This window comes from Hemiscyllium ocellatum, chromosome 50, assembly GCF_020745735.1.
Source record: "Hemiscyllium ocellatum isolate sHemOce1 chromosome 50, sHemOce1.pat.X.cur, whole genome shotgun sequence".
Classification (NCBI taxonomy): Eukaryota; Metazoa; Chordata; class Chondrichthyes; order Orectolobiformes; family Hemiscylliidae; genus Hemiscyllium; species Hemiscyllium ocellatum.
The window spans coordinates 7,697,942-7,717,184 of record NC_083450.1 but is presented as its reverse complement, the minus strand read 5'-3'; the positions used below and the strand labels follow the sequence as shown (position 1 = coordinate 7,717,184).

At 54.1% G+C, this 19,243-nt stretch overlaps 1 protein-coding gene across 1 annotated transcript in view; it reads left to right on the top strand.

Moving 5' to 3' along the window:
• Positions 1-17,315: 17,315 nt before the first annotated feature.
• The window catches only part of LOC132805544 (pygopus homolog 2-like), an 8,795-nt gene continuing 6,867 nt past the window's right edge, over positions 17,316-19,243 (top strand). The window contains 2 exon segments of the mRNA XM_060820655.1: positions 17,316-17,726; positions 18,623-18,880. Of these exon segments, the coding sequence (XP_060676638.1) occupies positions 17,316-17,726; positions 18,623-18,880 (669 nt within the window).

Here is a 19,243-nt window from a genome sequence, read left to right as displayed (position 1 = left end):
TCAAACAGCGCCCGGTCTACAGAGTGTATTCAAACAGCGCCCGGTCTACAGGGAGTATTCAAACAGCGCCCTGTCGACAGGGAGTATTCAAACAGCGCCCGGTCTACAGAGTGTATTCAAACAGCGCCCGGTCTACAGAGTGTATTCAAACAGCGCCCGGTCTACAGGGAGTATTCAAACAGCGCCCGGTCTACAGGGAGTATTCAAACAGCGCCCGGTCTACAGGGAGTATTCAAACAGAGCTCGGTCTACAGAGAGTATTCAAACAGCGCCCGGTCTACAGGGAGTATTCAAACAGGGCCCAGGCTACAGGGAGTATTCAAACAGCGCCCGGTCTACAGAGAGTATTCAAACAGCGCCCGGTCTACAGAGAGTATTCACACAGCGCCCGGTCTACTGGGAGTATTCAAACAGCGCCCGGTCTACAGAGGGTATTCAAACAGCGCCCGGGCTACAGGGAGTATTCAAACAGCGCCCGGGCTACAGAGAGTATTCAAACAGCACCAGGTCTACAGGGAGGATTCAAACAGCGCCCGGTCTACAGAGAGTATTCACACAGCGCCCGGTCTACAGAGAGTATTCACACAGCGCCCGGTCTACAGAGTCTATTCAAACAGCGCCCGGTCGACAGAGAGTATTCAAACAGCGCCCGGTCTACAGAGAGTATTCACACAGCGCCCGGTCTACTGGGAGTATTCAAACAGCGCCCGGTCTACAGAGGGTATTCAAACAGCGCCCGGGCTACAGGGAGTATTCAAACAGCGCCCGGGCTACAGAGAGTATTCAAACAGCACCAGGTCTACAGGGAGGATTCAAACAGGGCCCGGTCTACTGGGAGTATTCAAATAGCGCCCGGTCTACTGGGAGTATTCAAATAGCGCCCGGTCTACAGGGAGTATTCAAACTGCGCCCGGGCTACACAGAGTATTCAAATAGCGCCCGGGCTACACAGAGTATTCAAACAGCGCCCGGGCTACAGAGAGTATTCAAACAGCGCCCAGTCTGCAGGGAGTATTCAAACAGCGCCCAGTCTGCAGAGTCTATTCAAACAGCACCCGGTCTACAGGGAGTATTCACACAGTGCACGGTCTACAGAGAGTATTCAAACAGCGCCCGATCTACAGGGAGTATTCACACAGTGCACGGTCTACAGAGAGTATTCAAACAGCGCCCGGTCAACAGAGAGTATTCAAACAGCGCTCGGGCTACACGGAGTATTCAAAAAGCGCCCGGGCTACAGAGAGTGTTCAAACAGCGCCCGGTCTACAGGGAGTATTCACACAGTGCACGGTCTACAGAGAGGATTCAAACAGCGCCCGGTCTACAGGGAGTATTCAAACAGCGCCCGGTCTACAGGGAGTATTCAAACAGCGCCCGGTCTACAGAGTCTATTCCAACAGCGCCCGGTCTAAAGGGACTTTTCAAACAGCGCCCGGTCTACAGAGTGTCTTCAAACAGCGCCCGGTCTACAGGGAGTATTCACACAGTGCACGGTCTACAGAGAGTATTCAAACAGCGCCCGGTCAACAGAAAGTATTCAAACAGCGCTCGGGCTACACGGAGTATTCACACAGCGCCCGGGCTACAGAGAGGATTCAAACAGCGCCCGGTCTACAGGGAGTATTCAAACAGCGCCCGGTCTACAGGGAGTATTCAAACAGCGCCCGGTCTACAGAGTCTATTCCAACAGCGCCCGGTCTAAAGGGACTATTCAAACAGCGCCCGGTCTACAGAGTGTCTTCAAACAGCGCCCGGTCTACAGGGAGTATTCAAACAGCGCCCAGTCTACAGAGTCTATTCCAAAAGCGCCCGGTCTACAGGGAGTATTCACACAGTGCCCTGTCTACAGAGTCTATTCACACAGCCCCCGGTCTACAGGGAGTATTCAAATAGCGCCCGGTCTACAGAGAGTATTCAAACAGCACCCGGTCTACAGAGAGTATTCAAACAGCGCCCGGTCGACAGAGAGTATTCAAAGAGCGCCCGGTCTACAGGGAATATTCAAACAGCGCCCGGTCTACAGGGAGTATTCAAACAGCGCCCGGTCCACAGGGAGTATTCAAACAGCGCCCGGTCTACAGGGAGTATTCAAACAGCACCCGGTCTACAGAGTCTATTCAAACAGCACCCGGTCTACAGAGTCTATTCAAACAGCACCCGGTCGACAGAGAGTATTCAAACAGGGCCCGGTCTACAGGGAGTATTCAAACAGCGCCCAGTCTACAGGGAGTATTCAAACAGCGCCCAGTCTACAGGGAGTATTCAAACAGCGCCCGGTCTACACGGAGTATTCAAACAGCGCCCGGTCTACAGGGAGTATTCAAAAAGAGCTCGGTCTACAGAGAGTATTCAAACCCTCGATTAGATTCCAGTCTGTAACTCCCTCACGGGTATCTGTTATTCTGTATATAACCCACCCCGAACCCCTCGATTAGATTCCAGTCTGTAACTCCCTCACGGGTATCTGTTATTCTGTATATAACCCACCCTGAACCCCTCGAGTAGTTTCCAGTCTGTATCTCCCTCCCGGGTATCTGTTATTCTGTATATAACCCACCCCGAACCCCTCGATTAGATTCCAGTCTATAACACCCGCCAGGGTATCTGTTATTCTGAATATAACCCACCCCGCACCCCTCGATTAGATTCCAGTCTGAAACTTCCCCCCGGGTATCTGTTATTCTGAATATAACCCACCCCGCACCCCTCGAATAGACGAGCTGCATTTGTGTACCATTACCCATGTTGAGTGAAGGTGTGAAGCTGTTTATGAGAAGCCTGCAGATTAACACAGAGTGCTCCATTACATGGCGTCTAAACCCCTAGTCTCGACCATGAATATTCAGCCCACAAATATTGACCCATAAACTGAGGAGAGCAGCAACTTCCTACATTTATAATAATCTTATACATCTCGAGAGATCGCATGTTGAAACAGCACCCGGTCTACAGAGAGTATTCAAACAGCGCCCGGTCTACAGAGTGTATTCAAACAGCGCCCGGTCTACAGGGAGTATTCAAACAGCGCCCGGTCTACAGGGAGTATTCAAACAGCGCCCGGTCTACAGAGAGTATTCAAACAGCGCCCGGTCTACAGGGAGTATTCAAACAGCGCCCGGTCTACAGGGAGTATTCAAACAGGGCCCAGGCTACAGGGAGTATTCAAACAGCGCCCGGTCTACAGAGAGTATTCAAACAGCGCCCGGTCTACAGAAAGTATTCAAACAGCGCTCGGGCTACACGGAGTATTCAAACAGCGCCCGGTCTACAGGGAGTATTCACGCAGCGCCCGGTCTACAGAGTCTATTCAAACAGCGCCTGGTCTACAGAGAGTATTCAAACAGCGCCCGGGCTACAGAGAGTATTCACACAGCGCCCGGTCTACAGAGAGTATTCAAACAGCGCCCGGTCTACAGAGAGTATTCAAACAGCGCCCGGTCTACAGAGGGTATTCAAACAGCGCCCGGTCTACAGAGGGTATTCAAACTGCTCCCGGGCTACAGAGAGTATTCAAACAGCGCCCGGGCTACAGAGAGTATTCAAACAGCACCAGGTCTACAGGGAGGATTCAAACAGGGCCCGGTCTACTGGGAGTATTCAAATAGCGCCCGGTCTACTGGGAGTATTCAAATAGCGCCCGGTCTACAGGGAGTATTCAAACTGCGCCCGGGCTACACAGAGTATTCAAATAGCGCCCGGGCTACACAGAGTATTCAAACAGCGCCCGGGCTACAGAGAGTATTCAAACAGCGCCCGGGCTACAGAGAGTATTCAAACAGCGCCCAGTCTACAGAGAGTATTCAAACAGCGCCCAGTCTGCAGGGAGTATTCAAACAGCGCCCAGTCTGCAGAGTCTATTCAAACAGCACCCGGTCTACAGGGAGTATTCAAACAGCGCCCGGGCTACACAGAGTATTCAAACAGCGCCCGGGCTACAGAGAGTATTCAAACAGCGCCCGGGCTACAGAGAGTATTCAAACAGCGCCCAGTCTACAGAGAGTATTCAAACAGCGCCCAGTCTGCAGGGAGTATTCAAACAGCGCCCAGTCTGCAGAGTCTATTCAAACAGCACCCGGTCTACAGGGAGTATTCAAACAGCGCCTGGTCAACAGAGAGTATTCAAACAGCGCCCTGTCTACAGGGAGTATTCACACAGTGCACGGTCTACAGAGAGTATTCAAACAGCGCCCGGTCTACAGGGAGTATTCACACAGTGCACGGTCTACAGAGAGTATTCAAACAGCGCCTGGTCTACAGGGAGTATTCAAACAGCGCCCGGTCTACAGGGAGTATTCACACAGTGCACGGTCTACAGAGAGTATTCAAACAGCGCCTGGTCTACAGGGAGTATTCAAACAGCGCCCGGTCTACAGGGAGTATTCAAACAGCGCCCGGTCTACAGAGTCTATTCCAACAGCGCCCGGTCTAAAGGGACTATTCAAACAGCGCCCGGTCTACAGAGTGTCTTCAAACAGCGCCCGGTCTACAGGGAGTATTCAAACAGCGCCCAGTCTACAGAGTCTATTCCAAAAGCGCCCGGTCTACAGGGAGTATTCACACAGTGCCCTGTCTACAGAGTCTATTCACACAGCACCGGGTCTACAGGGAGTATTCAAACAGCCCCCGGTCTACAGGGAGTATTCAAATAGCGCCCGGTCTACAGGGAGTATTCAAAGAGCGCCCGGTCTACAGGGAGTATTCAAACAGCGCCCGGTCCACAGGGAGTATTCACACAGCGCCCGGTCTACAGGGAGTATTCACACAGCGCCTGGTCGACAGGGAGTATTGAAACAGTGTCCGGTCTAAGGGGAGTATTCAAACAGCGCCCGGTCTACGGGGAGTATTCAAACAGCGCCCTGTCTACGGGGAGTATTCAAACAGCGCCCAGTCTACAGGGAGTATTCAAACAGCGCCCGGTCTACAGGGAGTATTAAAACAGCGCCCGGTCTACAGGGTGTATTCAAACAGCGCCCGGTCTACAGGGAGTATTCAAACAGAGCCCGGTCTACAGGGAGTATTCAAACAGAGCCCGGTCTACAGGGAGTATTCACACAGCGCCCGGTCTACAGAGAGTATTCAAACAGCGCCCGGTCTACAGGGAGTATTCAAACAGCGTCCGGTCTATAGGGAGTATTCACACAGCGCCCGGTCGACAGGGAGTATTCAAACAGTGACCGGTCTACAGAGAGTATTCAAACAGTGCCCGGTCTACAGAGAGTATTCAAACAGGGCCCGGTCTACAGGGAGTATTCAAACAGCGCCCGGTCTACAGGGAGCATTCAAACAGGGCCCGGTCTACAGGGAGTATTCAAACAGCGCCCAGTCTGCAGGGAGTATTCAAACAGCGCCCAGTCTGCAGAGTCTATTCAAACAGCACCCGGTCTACAGGGAGTATTCAAACAGCGCCCGGTCTACAGAGAGTATTCACACAGCGCCCGGTCTACAGAGTCTATTCAAACAGCACCCGGTCTACAGGGAGTATTCAAACAGCACCCGGTCTACAGGGAGTATTCAAACAGCGCCCGGTCTACAGAGTCTATCCACACAGCGCCCGGTCTACAGAGAGTATTCAAACAGCCCCCGGTCTACAGGGAGTATTCAAACAGCGCCCGGTCTACAGAGTCTATTCCAACAGTGCCCGGTCGACAGGGAGTATTCACACAGCGCCCTGTCTACAGAGTCTATTCACACAGCGCCCGGTCTACAGAGTCTATTCACACAGCGCCCGGTCTACAGGGAGTATTCAAACAGCGCCCGGTCTACAGAGTCTATTCAAACAGCGCCCGGTCTACAGGGATAATTCAAACAGCGCCCGGTCTACAGGGAGTATTCACACAGCTCCCGGTCTACAGGGAGTATTCAAACAGCGCCCGGTCTACAGAGTCTACTCACACAGCACCCGGTCTACAGAGAGTATTCAAACAGCGCCCGGGCTACAGAGAGTATTCAAACAGCGCCCAGTCTGCAGGGAGTATTCAAACAGCGCCCGGTCTACAGAGTCGATTCAAACAGCACCCTGTCTACAGAGAGTATTCAAACAGCGCCCAGTCTGCAGGGAGTATTCAAACAGCGCCCGGTCTACAGGGAGTATTCAAACAGCGCCCGGTCTACAGAGTCTATTCAAACAGCACCCTGTCTACAGAGAGTATTCAAACAGCGCCCAGTCTGCAGGGAGTATTCAAACAGCGCCCGGTCTACAGGGAGTATTCAAACAGCGCCCGGTCGACAGAGTCTATTCAAACAGCGTCCGGTCTACAGGGAGTATTCAAACAGCGCCCAGTCTACAGAGTCTATTCCAACAGCGCGCGGTCCACAGGGAGTATTCACACAGCGCCCTGTCTACAGAGTCTATTCACACAGCGCCCGGTCTACAGGTAGTATTCAAACAGCCCCCGGACAGCAGGGAGTATTCAAACAGCCCCCGGTCTACAGGGAGTATTCAAACAGTGCCCAGTCTACAGGGAGTATTGACACAGCCCCCGGTCTACAGAGTCTATTCAAACAGCGTCCGGTCTACAGGGAGTATTCAAACAGCGCCCAGTCTACAGAGTCTATTCCAACAGCGCGCGGTCCACAGGGAGTATTCACACAGCCCCCGGTCAGCAGGGAGTATTCAAACAGCGCCCGGTCTACAGGGAGAATTCAAATAGCGCCCGGGCGACAGAGAGTATTCAAACAGCGCCCGGGCTACAGAGAGTATTCAAACAGCGCCCAGTCTACAGAGAGTATTCAAACAGCGCCCAGTCTGCAGGGAGTATTCAAACAGCGCCCAGTCTGCAGAGTCTATTCAAACAGCACCCGGTCTACAGAGAGTATTCACACAGCGCCCGGTCTACAGAGTCTATTCAAACAGCACCCGGTCTACAGGGAGTATTCAAACAGCACCCGGTCTACAGGGAGTATTCAAACAGCACCCGGTCTACAGAGTCTATCCACACAGCGCCCGGTCTACAGGGAGTATTCAAACAGCCCCCGATCTACAGGGAGTATTCAAACAGCGCCCGGTCTACAGAGTCTATTCCAACAGTGCCCGGTCGACAGGGAGTATTCACACAGCGCCCTGTCTACAGAGTCTATTCACACAGCGCCCGGTCTACAGAGTCTATTCACACAGCGCCCGGTCTACAGGGAGTATTCAAACAGCGCCCGGTCTACAGAGTCTATTCAAACAGCGCCCGGTCTACAGGGAGTATTCAAACAGCGCCCAGTCTACAGGGAGTATTCAAACAGCGCCCAGTCTACAGAGTTTATTCCAACAGCGCGCGGTCCACAGGGAGTATTCACACAGCGCCCTGTCTACAGAGTCTATTCACACAGCGCCCGGTCTACAGGTAGTATTCAAACAGCCCCCGGTCAGCAGGGAGTATTCAAACAGCGCCCGGTCTACAGGGAGTATTCAAACAGCCCCGGTCTACAGGGAGTATTCACACAGTCCCCGGTCTACAGGGAGTATTCACACAGCCCCGGTCTACAGGGAGTATTCACACAGCCCCGGGTCTACAGGGAGTATTCAAACAGCGCCCCGTCTAATGGAGTATTCAAACAGCGCCCAGTCTACAGGGAGTATTGACACAGACCCCGGTCTACTGGGAGTATTCAAACAGCGCCCGGTCTACTGGGAGTATTCAAACAGCGCCCGGGCTACACAGAGTATTCAAACAGCGCCCAGTCTGCAGGGAGGATTCAAACAGCGCCGAGTCTGCAGGGTCTATTCAAACAGCACCCGGTCTACAGGGAGTATTCAAACAGCGCCCGGTCTCCAGCGAGTATTCAAACAGCGCCCGGTCTAAAGGGAGTATTCAAACAGCGCCCGGTCGACAGAGTCTATTCAAACAGCGCCCGGTCTAAAGGGAGTATTCAAACAGCGTCCTGTCTGCAGAGAGTATTCAAACAGCGCCCAGTCTGCAGAGTCTATTCACACAGCCCCGGTCTACAGGGAGTATTCACACAGCCCCCGGTCTACAGGGAGTATTCACACAGCGTCCGGACTACAGTGAGTATTCAAACAGCGCCCGGTCTACAGGGAGTATTCAAACAGAGTCCGGTCTACAGGGAGTATTCAAACAGCGCCGAGTCTACTGGGAGTATTCAAACAGCCCCCAGTCTACAGGGAGTATTCAAACAGCGCACGGGCTACAGGGAGTATTCAAACAGCGCCCGGGCTACAGGGAGTATTCAAACAGCGCCCGGTCTACAGGGAGTATTCAAACAGCGCCCAGTCTGCAGGGAGTATTCAAACAGCGCCCGGTCTACAGAGTCTATTCACACAGCCCCCGGTCTACAGGGTGTTTTCACACAGCGTCCGGACTACAATGAGTATTCACACAGCGTCCGGACTACAATGAGTATTCAAACAGCGCCCGGTCTACAGTGAGTATTCAAACAGCGCCCGGTCTACAGGGAGTATTCAAACAGAGTCCGGTCTACAGGGAGTATTCAAACAGCGCCGGGTCTACTGGGAGTATTCAAACAGCCCCCAGTCTACAGGGAGTATTCAAACAGCGCCTGAGCTACACGGAGTATTCAAACAGCGCCCGGTCTACAGGGAGTATTCAAACAGCGCCCGGTCTACAGGGAGTATTCAAACAGCGCCCGGTCTACAGAGAGTATTCACACAGCGCCCGGTCTACTGGGAGTATTCAAACAGCGCCCGGTCTACAGGGAGTATTCAAACTGCACCCGGGCTACACAGAGTATTCAAACAGCGCCCGGGCTACACAGAGTATTCAAACAGCGCCCAGTCTGCAGGGAGGATTCAAACAGCGCCGAGTCTGCAGGGTCTATTCAAACAGCACCCGGTCTACAGGGAGTATTCAAACAGCGCCCGGTCTCCAGCGAGTATTCAAACAGCGCCCGGTCTAAAGGGAGTATTCAAACAGCGTCCTGTCTACAGAGTGTATTCACACAGCGCCCGGTCTCCAGCGAGTATTCACACAGCGCCCGGTCTCCAGCGAGTATTCACACAGCCCCCGGTCTACTGGGAGTATTCAAACAGCGCCCGGTCTACTGGGAGTATTCAAACAGCGCCCGGGCTACACAGAGTATTCAAATATCGCCCGGGTGACAGAGAGTATTCAAACAGCGCCCAGTCTACAGAGAGTATTCAAACAGCGCCCAGTCTACAGAGAGTATTCAAACAGCGCCCAGTCTGCAGGGAGTATTCACACAGCCCCGGTCTACAGGGAGTATTCACACAGCGTCCGGACTACAATGAGTATTCACACAGCATCCGGACTACAATGAGTATTCAAACAGCGCCCGGTCTACAGTGAGTATTCAAACAGCGCCCGGTCTACAGGGAGTATTCAAACAGAGTCCGGTCTACAGGGAGTATTCAAACAGCGCCGGGTCTACTGGGAGTATTCAAACAGCCCCCAGTCTACAGGGAGTATTCAAACAGCGCCTGGGCTACACGGAGTATTCAAACAGCGCCGGGTCTACTGGGAGTATTCAAACAGCCCCCGGTCTACAGGGAGTATTCAAACAGCGCCCAGTCTGCAGGGAGGATTCAAACAGCGCCGAGTCTGCAGGGTCTATTCAAACAGCACCCGGTCTACAGGGAGTATTCAAAGAGCGCCCGGTCTCCAGCGAGTATTCAAACAGCGCCCGGTCTAAAGGGAGTATTCAAACAGCGTCCTGTCTACAGAGTGTATTCAAACAGCGCCCGGTCTCCAGCGAGTATTCACACAGCCCCGGTCTCCAGCGAGTATTCACACAGCCCCGGTCTCCAGCGAGTATTCACACAGCCCCCGGTCTCCAGCGAGTATTCACACAGCCCCCGGTCTCCAGCGAGTATTCACACAGCCCCCGGTCTCCAGCGAGTATTCACACAGCCCCGGGTCTCCAGCGAGTATTCACACAGCCCCCGGTCTCCAGCGAGTATTCACACAGCCCCCGGTCTCCAGCGAGTATTCACACAGCCCCGGTCTCCAGCGAGTATTCACAACGCCCCCGGTCTACTGGGAGTATTCAAACAGCGCCCGGTCTACTGGGAGTATTCAAACAGCGCCCGGGCTACACAGAGTATTCAAATATCGCCCGGGCGACAGAGAGTATTCAAACAGCGCCCAGTCTGCAGGGAGTTTTGAAACAGCGCCCAGTCTACAGGGAGTATTCATACAGAGTCCGGTCTACAGGGAGTATTTAAACAGCGTCCTGTCTACAGAGTGTATTCAAACAGCGCCCGGTCTCCAGCGAGTATTCACACAGCGCCCGGTCTCCAGCGAGTATTCACACAGCGCCCGGTCTCCAGCGAGTATTCACACAGCGCCCGGTCTCCAGCGAGTATTCACACAGCGCCCGGTCTCCAGCGAGTATTCACACAGCGCCCGGTCTCCAGCGAGTATTCAAACAGCGCCCGGTCTACAGAGAGTATTCAAACAGCGCCCGGTCTACAGAGTCTATTCACACAGCCCCCGGTCTACAGGGAGTATTCACACAGCACCCGGTCTACAGGGAGTATTCACACAGCCCCGGGTCTCCAGGGAGTATTCAAACAGCGCCCGGTCTCCAGGGAGTATTCACACAGCGCCCAGTCTCCAGGGAGTATTCACACAGCGCCCGGTCTCCAGGGAGTATTCACACAGCGCCCGGTCTCCAGGGTGTATTCACAAAGACCCCGGTCTACAGGGAGTATTCAAACAGCGCCCGGTCTACAGAGTCTATTCCAACAGCGCCCGGTCTACAGGGAGTATTCAAACAGAGCCCGGTCTACAGGGAGTATTCAAACAGCGCCCGGTCTACAGAGAGTATTCAAACAACGCCCGGTCTACAGGGAGTATTCAAACAACGCCCGGTCTATGGTGAGTATTCAAACAGCGCCCGGTCTACAGGGAGTATTCAACAGCGCCCGGTCGACAGGGAGTATTCAAACAGCGCCCGGTCTACAGGGAGTATTCAAACAGAGCCCGGTCTACAGGGAGTATTCAAACAGCGCCCGGTCTACAGGGAGTATTCAAACAGCGCCCGGTCTACAGGGAGTATTCAAACAGCGCCCGATCTATGGTGAGTATTCAAACAGCGCCCAGTCTATGGTGAGAATTCAAACAGCGCCCGGTCTACAGGGAGTATTCAAACAGCGCCCGGTCTACAGGGTCTATTCAAACAGCACCCGGTCTACAGGGAGTATTCAAACAGAGCCCGGTCTACAGGGAGTATTCAAACAGCGCCCGGTCTACAGGGAGTATTCAAACAGCGCCCGGTCTACAGGGAGTATTAAAACAGCGCCCGGTCTACAGGGAGTATTAAAACAGCCCCCGGTCTACAGGGAGTATTCAAACAACGCCCGGTCTACAGGGAGTATTCAAACAGCGCCCGGTCTATGGTGAGTATTCAAACAGCGCCCAGTCTGCAGGGAGTATTCACACAGCCCCGGTCTACAGGGAGTATTCACACAGCGTCCGGACTACAATGAGTATTCACACAGCATCCGGACTACAATGAGTATTCAAACAGCGCCCGGTCTACAGTGAGTATTCAAACAGCGCCCGGTCTACAGGGAGTATTCAAACAGAGTCCGGTCTACAGGGAGTATTCAAACAGCGCCGGGTCTACTGGGAGTATTCAAACAGCCCCCAGTCTACAGGGAGTATTCAAACAGCGCACGGGCTACAGGGAGTATTCAAACAGCGCCCGGGCTACAGGGAGTATTCAAACAGCGCCCGGTCTACAGGGAGTATTCAAACAGCGCCCAGTCTGCAGGGAGTATTCAAACAGCGCCCGGTCTACAGAGTCTATTCACACAGCCCCCGGTCTACAGGGAGTATTCACACAGCGTCCGGACTACAATGAGTATTCAAACAGCGTCCGGACTACAATGAGTATTCAAACAGCGCCCGGTCTACAGTGAGTATTCAAACAGCGCCCGGTCTACAGGGAGTATTCAAACAGAGTCCGGTCTACAGGGAGTATTCAAACAGCGCCGGGTCTACTGGGAGTATTCAAACAGCCCCCAGTCTACAGGGAGTATTCAAACAGCGCCCGGGCTACACGGAGTATTCAAACAGCGCCCGGTCTACAGGGAGTATTCAAACAGCGCCCGGTCTACAGGGAGTATTCAAACAGCGCCCGGTCTACAGAGAGTATTCACACAGCGCCCGGTCTACTGGGAGTATTCAAACAGCGCCCGGTCTACAGGGAGTATTCAAACTGCACCCGGGCTACACAGAGTATTCAAACAGCGCCCGGGCTACACAGAGTATTCAAACAGCGCCCAGTCTGCAGGGAGGATTCAAACAGCGCCGAGTCTGCAGGGTCTATTCAAACAGCACCCGGTCTACAGGGAGTATTCAAAGAGCGCCCGGTCTCCAGCGAGTATTCAAACAGCGCCCGGTCTAAAGGGAGTATTCAAACAGCGTCCTGTCTACAGAGTGTATTCACACAGCGCCCGGTCTCCAGCGAGTATTCACACAGCGCCCGGTCTCCAGCGAGTATTCACACAGCGCCCGGTCTCCAGCGAGTATTCACACAGCCCCCGGTCTACTGGGAGTATTCAAACAGCGCCCGGGCTACACAGAGTATTCAAATATCGCCCGGGTGACAGAGAGTATTCAAACAGCGCCCAGTCTACAGAGAGTATTCAAACAGCGCCCAGTCTACAGAGAGTATTCAAACAGCGCCCAGTCTGCAGGGAGTATTCACACAGCCCCGGTCTACAGGGAGTATTCACACAGCGTCCGGACTACAATGAGTATTCACACAGCATCCGGACTACAATGAGTATTCAAACAGCGCCCGGTCTACAGTGAGTATTCAAACAGCGCCCGGTCTACAGGGAGTATTCAAACAGAGTCCGGTCTACAGGGAGTATTCAAACAGCGCCGGGTCTACTGGGAGTATTCAAACAGCCCCCAGTCTACAGGGAGTATTCAAACAGCGCCTGGGCTACACGGAGTATTCAAACAGCGCCGGGTCTACTGGGAGTATTCAAACAGCCCCCGGTCTACAGGGAGTATTCAAACAGCGCCCAGTCTGCAGGGAGGATTCAAACAGCGCCCAGTCTGCAGGGTCTATTCAAACAGCACCCGGTCTACAGGGAGTATTCAAAGAGCGCCCGGTCTCCAGCGAGTATTCAAACAGCGCCCGGTCTAAAGGGAGTATTCAAACAGCGTCCTGTCTACAGAGTGTATTCAAACAGCGCCCGGTCTCCAGCGAGTATTCACACAGCCCCCGGTCTCCAGCGAGTATTCACACAGCCCCGGTCTCCAGCGAGTATTCACACAGCCCCGGTCTCCAGCGAGTATTCACACAGCCCCCGGTCTCCAGCGAGTATTCACACAGCCCCGGTCTCCAGCGAGTATTCACACAGCCCCCGGTCTCCAGCGAGTATTCACAACGCCCCCGGTCTACTGGGAGTATTCAAACAGCGCCCGGTCTACTGGGAGTATTCAAACAGCGCCCGGGCTACACAGAGTATTCAAATATCGCCCGGGCGACAGAGAGTATTCAAACAGCGCCCAGTCTGCAGGGAGTTTTGAAACAGCGCCCAGTCTACAGGGAGTATTCATACAGAGTCCGGTCTACAGGGAGTATTCAAACAGCGTCCTGTCTACAGAGTGTATTCAAACAGCGCCCGGTCTCCAGCGAGTATTCACACAGCGCCCGGTCTCCAGCGAGTATTCACACAGCGCCCGGTCTCCAGCGAGTATTCACACAGCGCCCGGTCTCCAGCGAGTATTCACACAGCGCCCGGTCTCCAGCGAGTATTCAAACAGCGCCCGGTCTACAGAGAGTATTCAAACAGCGCCCGGTCTACAGAGTCTATTCACACAGCCCCGGTCTACAGGGAGTATTCACACAGCACCCGGTCTACAGGGAGTATTCACACAGCCCCGGGTCTCCAGGGAGTATTCAAACAGCGCCCGGTCTCCAGGGAGTATTCACACAGCGCCCAGTCTCCAGGGAGTATTCACACAGCGCCCGGTCTCCAGGGAGTATTCACACAGCGCCCGGTCTCCAGGGTGTATTCACACAGACCCCGGTCTACAGGGAGTATTCAAACAGCGCCCGGTCTACAGAGTCTATTCCAACAGCGCCCGGTCTACAGGGAGTATTCAAACAGAGCCCGGTCTACAGGGAGTATTCAAACAGCGCCCGGTCTACAGAGAGTATTCAAACAACGCCCGGTCTACAGGGAGTATTCAAACAACGCCCGGTCTATGGTGAGTATTCAAACAGCGCCCGGTCTACAGGGAGTATTCAACAGCGCCCGGTCGACAGGGAGTATTCAAACAGCGCCCGGTCTACAGGGAGTATTCAAACAGAGCCCGGTCTACAGGGAGTATTCAAACAGCGCCCGGTCTACAGGGAGTATTCAAACAGCGCCCGATCTATGGTGAGTATTCAAACAGCGCCCAGTCTATGGTGAGAATTCAAACAGCGCCCGGTCTACAGGGAGTATTCAAACAGCGCCCGGTCTACAGGGTCTATTCAAACAGCACCCGGTCTACAGGGAGTATTCAAACAGAGCCCGGTCTACAGGGAGTATTCAAACAGCGCCCGGTCTACAGGGAGTATTCAAACAGCGCCCGGTCTACAGGGAGTATTAAAACAGCGCCCGGTCTACAGGGAGTATTAAAACAGCCCCCGGTCTACAGGGAGTATTCAAACAACGCCCGGTCTACAGGGAGTATTCAAACAACGCCCGGTCTATGGTGAGTATTCAAACAGCGCCCGGTCTACAGGGAGTATTCAACAGCGCCCGGTCGACAGGGAGTATTCAAACAGCGCCCAGTCTATGGTGAGAATTCAAACAGCGCCCGGTCTACAGGGAGTATTCAAACAGCGCCCGGTCTACAGGGTCTATTCAAACAGCACCCGGTCTACAGGGAGTATTCAAACAGCGCCCGGTCTACAGGGAGTATTCAAACAGCGCCCGGTCTACAGAGTCTATTCAAACAGCACCCGGTCTACAGGGAGTATTAAAACAGCGCCCGGTCTGCAGGGAGTATTCAAACAGCGCCCGGTCTACAGGGAGTATTGAAACAGCGCCCGGTCTACAGGGAGTATTCAAACAGAGTCCGGTCTACAGGGAGTATTCAAACAGCGCCGGGTCTACTGGGAGTATTCAAACAGCACCCGGTCTACTGGGAGTATTCAAACAGCGCCTGGTCTACAGAGAGTATTCAAACAGCGCCCGGGCTACACGGAGTATTCAAACTGCGCCCGGGCTACAGGGAGTCTTCAAACAGCGTCCTGTCTACAGGGAGTATTCACACAGCGCCCGGACTACAGGGAGTATTCACACAGCGCCCGGTCTACAGGGAGTATTCACACAGCCGCCGGTCTACAGGGAGTATACACACAGCGCCCGGTCTACAGGGAGTATTCACGCAGCCCCCGGTCTACAGGGAGTATTCACGCAGCGCCCGGTCTCCAGGGAGTATTCACACAGCGCCCGGTCTCCAGGGTGTATTCACAAAGCCCCCGGTCTACAGGGAGTATTCAAACAGCGCCCGGTCTACAGAGTCTATTCCAACAGCGCCCGGTCAACAGGGAGTATTCAAACAGAGCCCGGTATACAGAGTCTATTCAAACAGCGCCCAGTCTACAGGGAGTATTCAAACAGAGCCCGGTCTACAGAGTCTATTCAAACAGCGCCCGGTCTACAGGGAGTATTCAAATAGAGCCCGGTCTACAGGGAGTATTCAAACAGCGCCCGGTCTACAGCGAGTATTCAAACAGCGTCCGGTCTACAGGGAGTATTCAAACAGCGCCCGGTCTACAGGGAGTATTAAAACAGCGCCCGGTCTAAAAGGAGTATTCAAACAGCGCCCGGTCTAAAGGGAGTATTCAAACAGCGCCCGGTCTCCAGCGAGTATTCAAACAGCGCCCGGTCTAAAGGGAGTATTCAAACAGCGTCCTGTCTACAGAGTGTATTCAAACAGCGCCCGGTCTCCAGCGAGTATTCACACAGCGCCCGGTCTCCAGCGAGTATTCACACAGCGCCCGGTCTCCAGCGAGTATTCACACAGTCCCCGGTCTACAGGGTGTATTCACACAGCCCCAGGTCTACTGGGAGTATTCACACAGCCCCGGGTCTACAGGGAGTATTCAAACAGCGCCCGGTCTACAGGGAGTATTCAAACAGCGCCCAGTCTACAGGGAGTATTCAAACAGCGCCGGGTCTACTGGGAGTATTCAAACAGCCCCCGGTCTACAGGGAGTATTCAAACAGCGCCCGGGCTACAGGGAGTATTCAAACAGCACCCGGTCTACTGGGAGTATTCAAACAGCGCCCGGTCTACAGGGAGTATTCAAACAGCGCCCGATCTATGGTGAGTATTCAAACAGCGCCCAGTCTATGGTGAGAATTCAAACAGCGCCCGGTCTACAGGGAGTATTCAAACAGCGTCCTGTCTACAGAGTCTATTCAAACAGCACCGAGTCTGCAGGGTCTATTCAAACAGCACCCGGTCTACAGGGAGTATTCAAAGAGCGCCCGGTCTCCAGCGAGTATTCAAACAGCGCCCGGTCTAAAGGGAGTATTCAAACAGCGTCCTGTCTACAGAGTGTATTCAAACAGCGCCCGGTCTACAGGGTGTATTCACACAGCCGCCGGTCTACAGGGAGTATTCACACAGCCCCGGGTCTACAGGGAGTATTCAAACAGCGCCCGGTCTACAGGGAGTATTCAAACAGCGCCCGGTCTACAGGGAGTATTCAAACAGCGCCGGGTCTACTGGGAGTATTCAAACAGCCCCCGGTCTACAGGGAGTATTCAAACAGCGCCCGGGCTACAGGGAGTATTCAAACAGCGCCCGGTCTACAGGGAGTATTCAAACAGCGCCCGGTCTACAGGGAGTATTCAAACAGCGCCCGATCTATGGTGAGAATTCAAACAGCGCCCGGTCTACAGGGAGTATTCAAACAGCGCCCGGTCTACAGAGTCTATTCAAACAGCACCGAGTCTGCAGGGTCTATTCAAACAGCACCCGGTCTACAGGGAGTATTCAAAGAGCGCCCGGTCTCCAGCGAGTATTCAAACAGCGCCCGGTCTAAAGGGAGTATTCAAACAGCGTCCTGTCTACAGAGTGTATTCAAACAGCGCCCGGTCTACAGGGTGTATTCACACAGCCCCCGGTCTACAGGGAGTATTCACACAGCCCCGGGTCTACAGGGAGTATTCAAACAGCGCCCGGTCTACAGGGAGTATTCAAACAGCGCCGGGTCTACTGGGAGTATTCAAACAGCCCCCGGTCTACAGGGAGTATTCAAACAGCGCCCGGGCTACAGGGAGTATTCAAACAGCGCCCGGTCTACAGGGAGTATTCAAACAGCGCCCGGTCTACAGGGAGTATTCAAACAGCGCCCGATCTATGGTGAGAATTCAAACAGCGCCCGGTCTACAGGGAGTATTCAAACAGCGCCCAGTCTGCAGGGAGGATTCAAACAGCGCCGAGTCTGCAGGGTCTATTCAAACAGCACCCGGTCTACAGGGAGTATTCAAAGAGCGCCCGGTCTCCAGCGAGTATTCAAACAGCGCCCGGTCTAAAGGGAGTATTCACACAGCCCCGGTCTCCAGCGAGTATTCACACAGCCCCCGGTCTCCAGCGAGTATTCACACAGCCCCCGGTCTCCAGCGAGTATTCACACAGCCCCGGTCTCCAGCGAGTATTCACACAGCCCCCGGTCTCCAGCGAGTATTCACACAGCCCCCGGTCTCCAGCGAGTATTCACACAGCCCCCGGTCTCCAGCGAGTATTCACAACGCCCCCGGTCTACTGGGAGTATTCAAACAGCGCCCGGTCTACTGGGAGTATTCAAACAGCGCCCGGGCTACACAGAGTATTCAAATATCGCCCGGGCGACAGAGAGTATTCAAACAGCGCCCAGTCTGCAGGGAGTATTGAAACAGCGCCCAGTCTACAGGGAGTATTCAAACAGAGTCCGGTCTACAGGGAGTATTCAAACAGCGTCCTGTCTACAGAGTGTATTCAAACAGCGCCCGGTCTCCAGCGAGTATTCACACAGCGCCCGGTCTCCAGCGAGTATTCACACAGCGCCCGGTCTCCAGCGAGTATTCACACAGCGCCCGGTCTCCAGCGAGTATTCACACAGCGCCCGGTCTCCAGCGAGTATTCACACAGCGCCCGGTCTCCAGCGAGTATTCAAACAGCGCCCGGTCTACAGAGAGTATTCAAACAGCGCCCGGTCTACAGAGTCTATTCACACAGCCCCCGGTCTACAGGGAGTATTCACACAGCACCCGGTCTACAGGGAGTATTCACACAGCCCCGGGTCTCCAGGGAGTATTCAAACAGCGCCCGGTCTCCAGGGAGTATTCACACAGCGCCCAGTCTCCAGGGAGTATTCACACAGCGCCCGGTCTCCAGGGAGTATTCACACAGCGCCCGGTCTCCAGGGTGTATTCACAAAGACCCCGGTCTACAGGGAGTATTCAAACAGCGCCCGGTCTACAGAGTCTATTCAAACAGCGCCCGGTCTACAGGGAGTATTCAAACAGAGCCCGGTCTACAGGGAGTATTCAAACAGCGCCCGGTCTACAGAGAGTATTCAAACAACGCCCGGTCTACAGGGAGTATTCAAACAGCGCCCAGTCTGCAGGGAGTATTCAAACAGCGCCGAGTCTGCAGGGTCTATTCAAACAGCACCCGGTCTACAGGGAGTATTCAAAGAGCGCCCGGTCTCCAGCGAGTATTCAAACAGCGCCCGGTCTAAAGGGAGTATTCACACAGCCCCCGGTCTCCAGCGAGTATTCACACAGCCCCGGTCTCCAGCGAGTATTCACACAGCCCCGGTCTCCAGCGAGTATTCACACAGCCCCCGGTCTCCAGCGAGTATTCACACAGCCCCCGGTCTCCAGCGAGTATTCACAACGCCCCCGGTCTACTGGGAGTATTCAAACAGCGCCCAGTCTATGGTGAGTATTCAAACAGCGCCCGGTCTACAGGGAGTATTCAAACAGCGCCCGGTCTACAGGGTCTATTCAAACAGCGCCCGGTCTACAGGGAGTATTCAAACAGAGCCCGGTCTACAGGGAGTATTCAAACAGCGCCCGGTCTACAGGGAGTATTCAAACAGCGCCCGGTCTACAGGGAGTATTCAAACAGCGCCCGGTCTACAGGGAGTATTCAAACAGCCCCCGGTCTACAGGGAGTATTCAAACAGCGCCCGGTCTACAGGGAGTATTCAAACAGCGCCCGGTCTATGGTGAGTATTCAAACAGCGCCCGGTCTACAGGAGTATTCAAACAGCGCCCGGTCTACAGGGAGTATTCAAACAG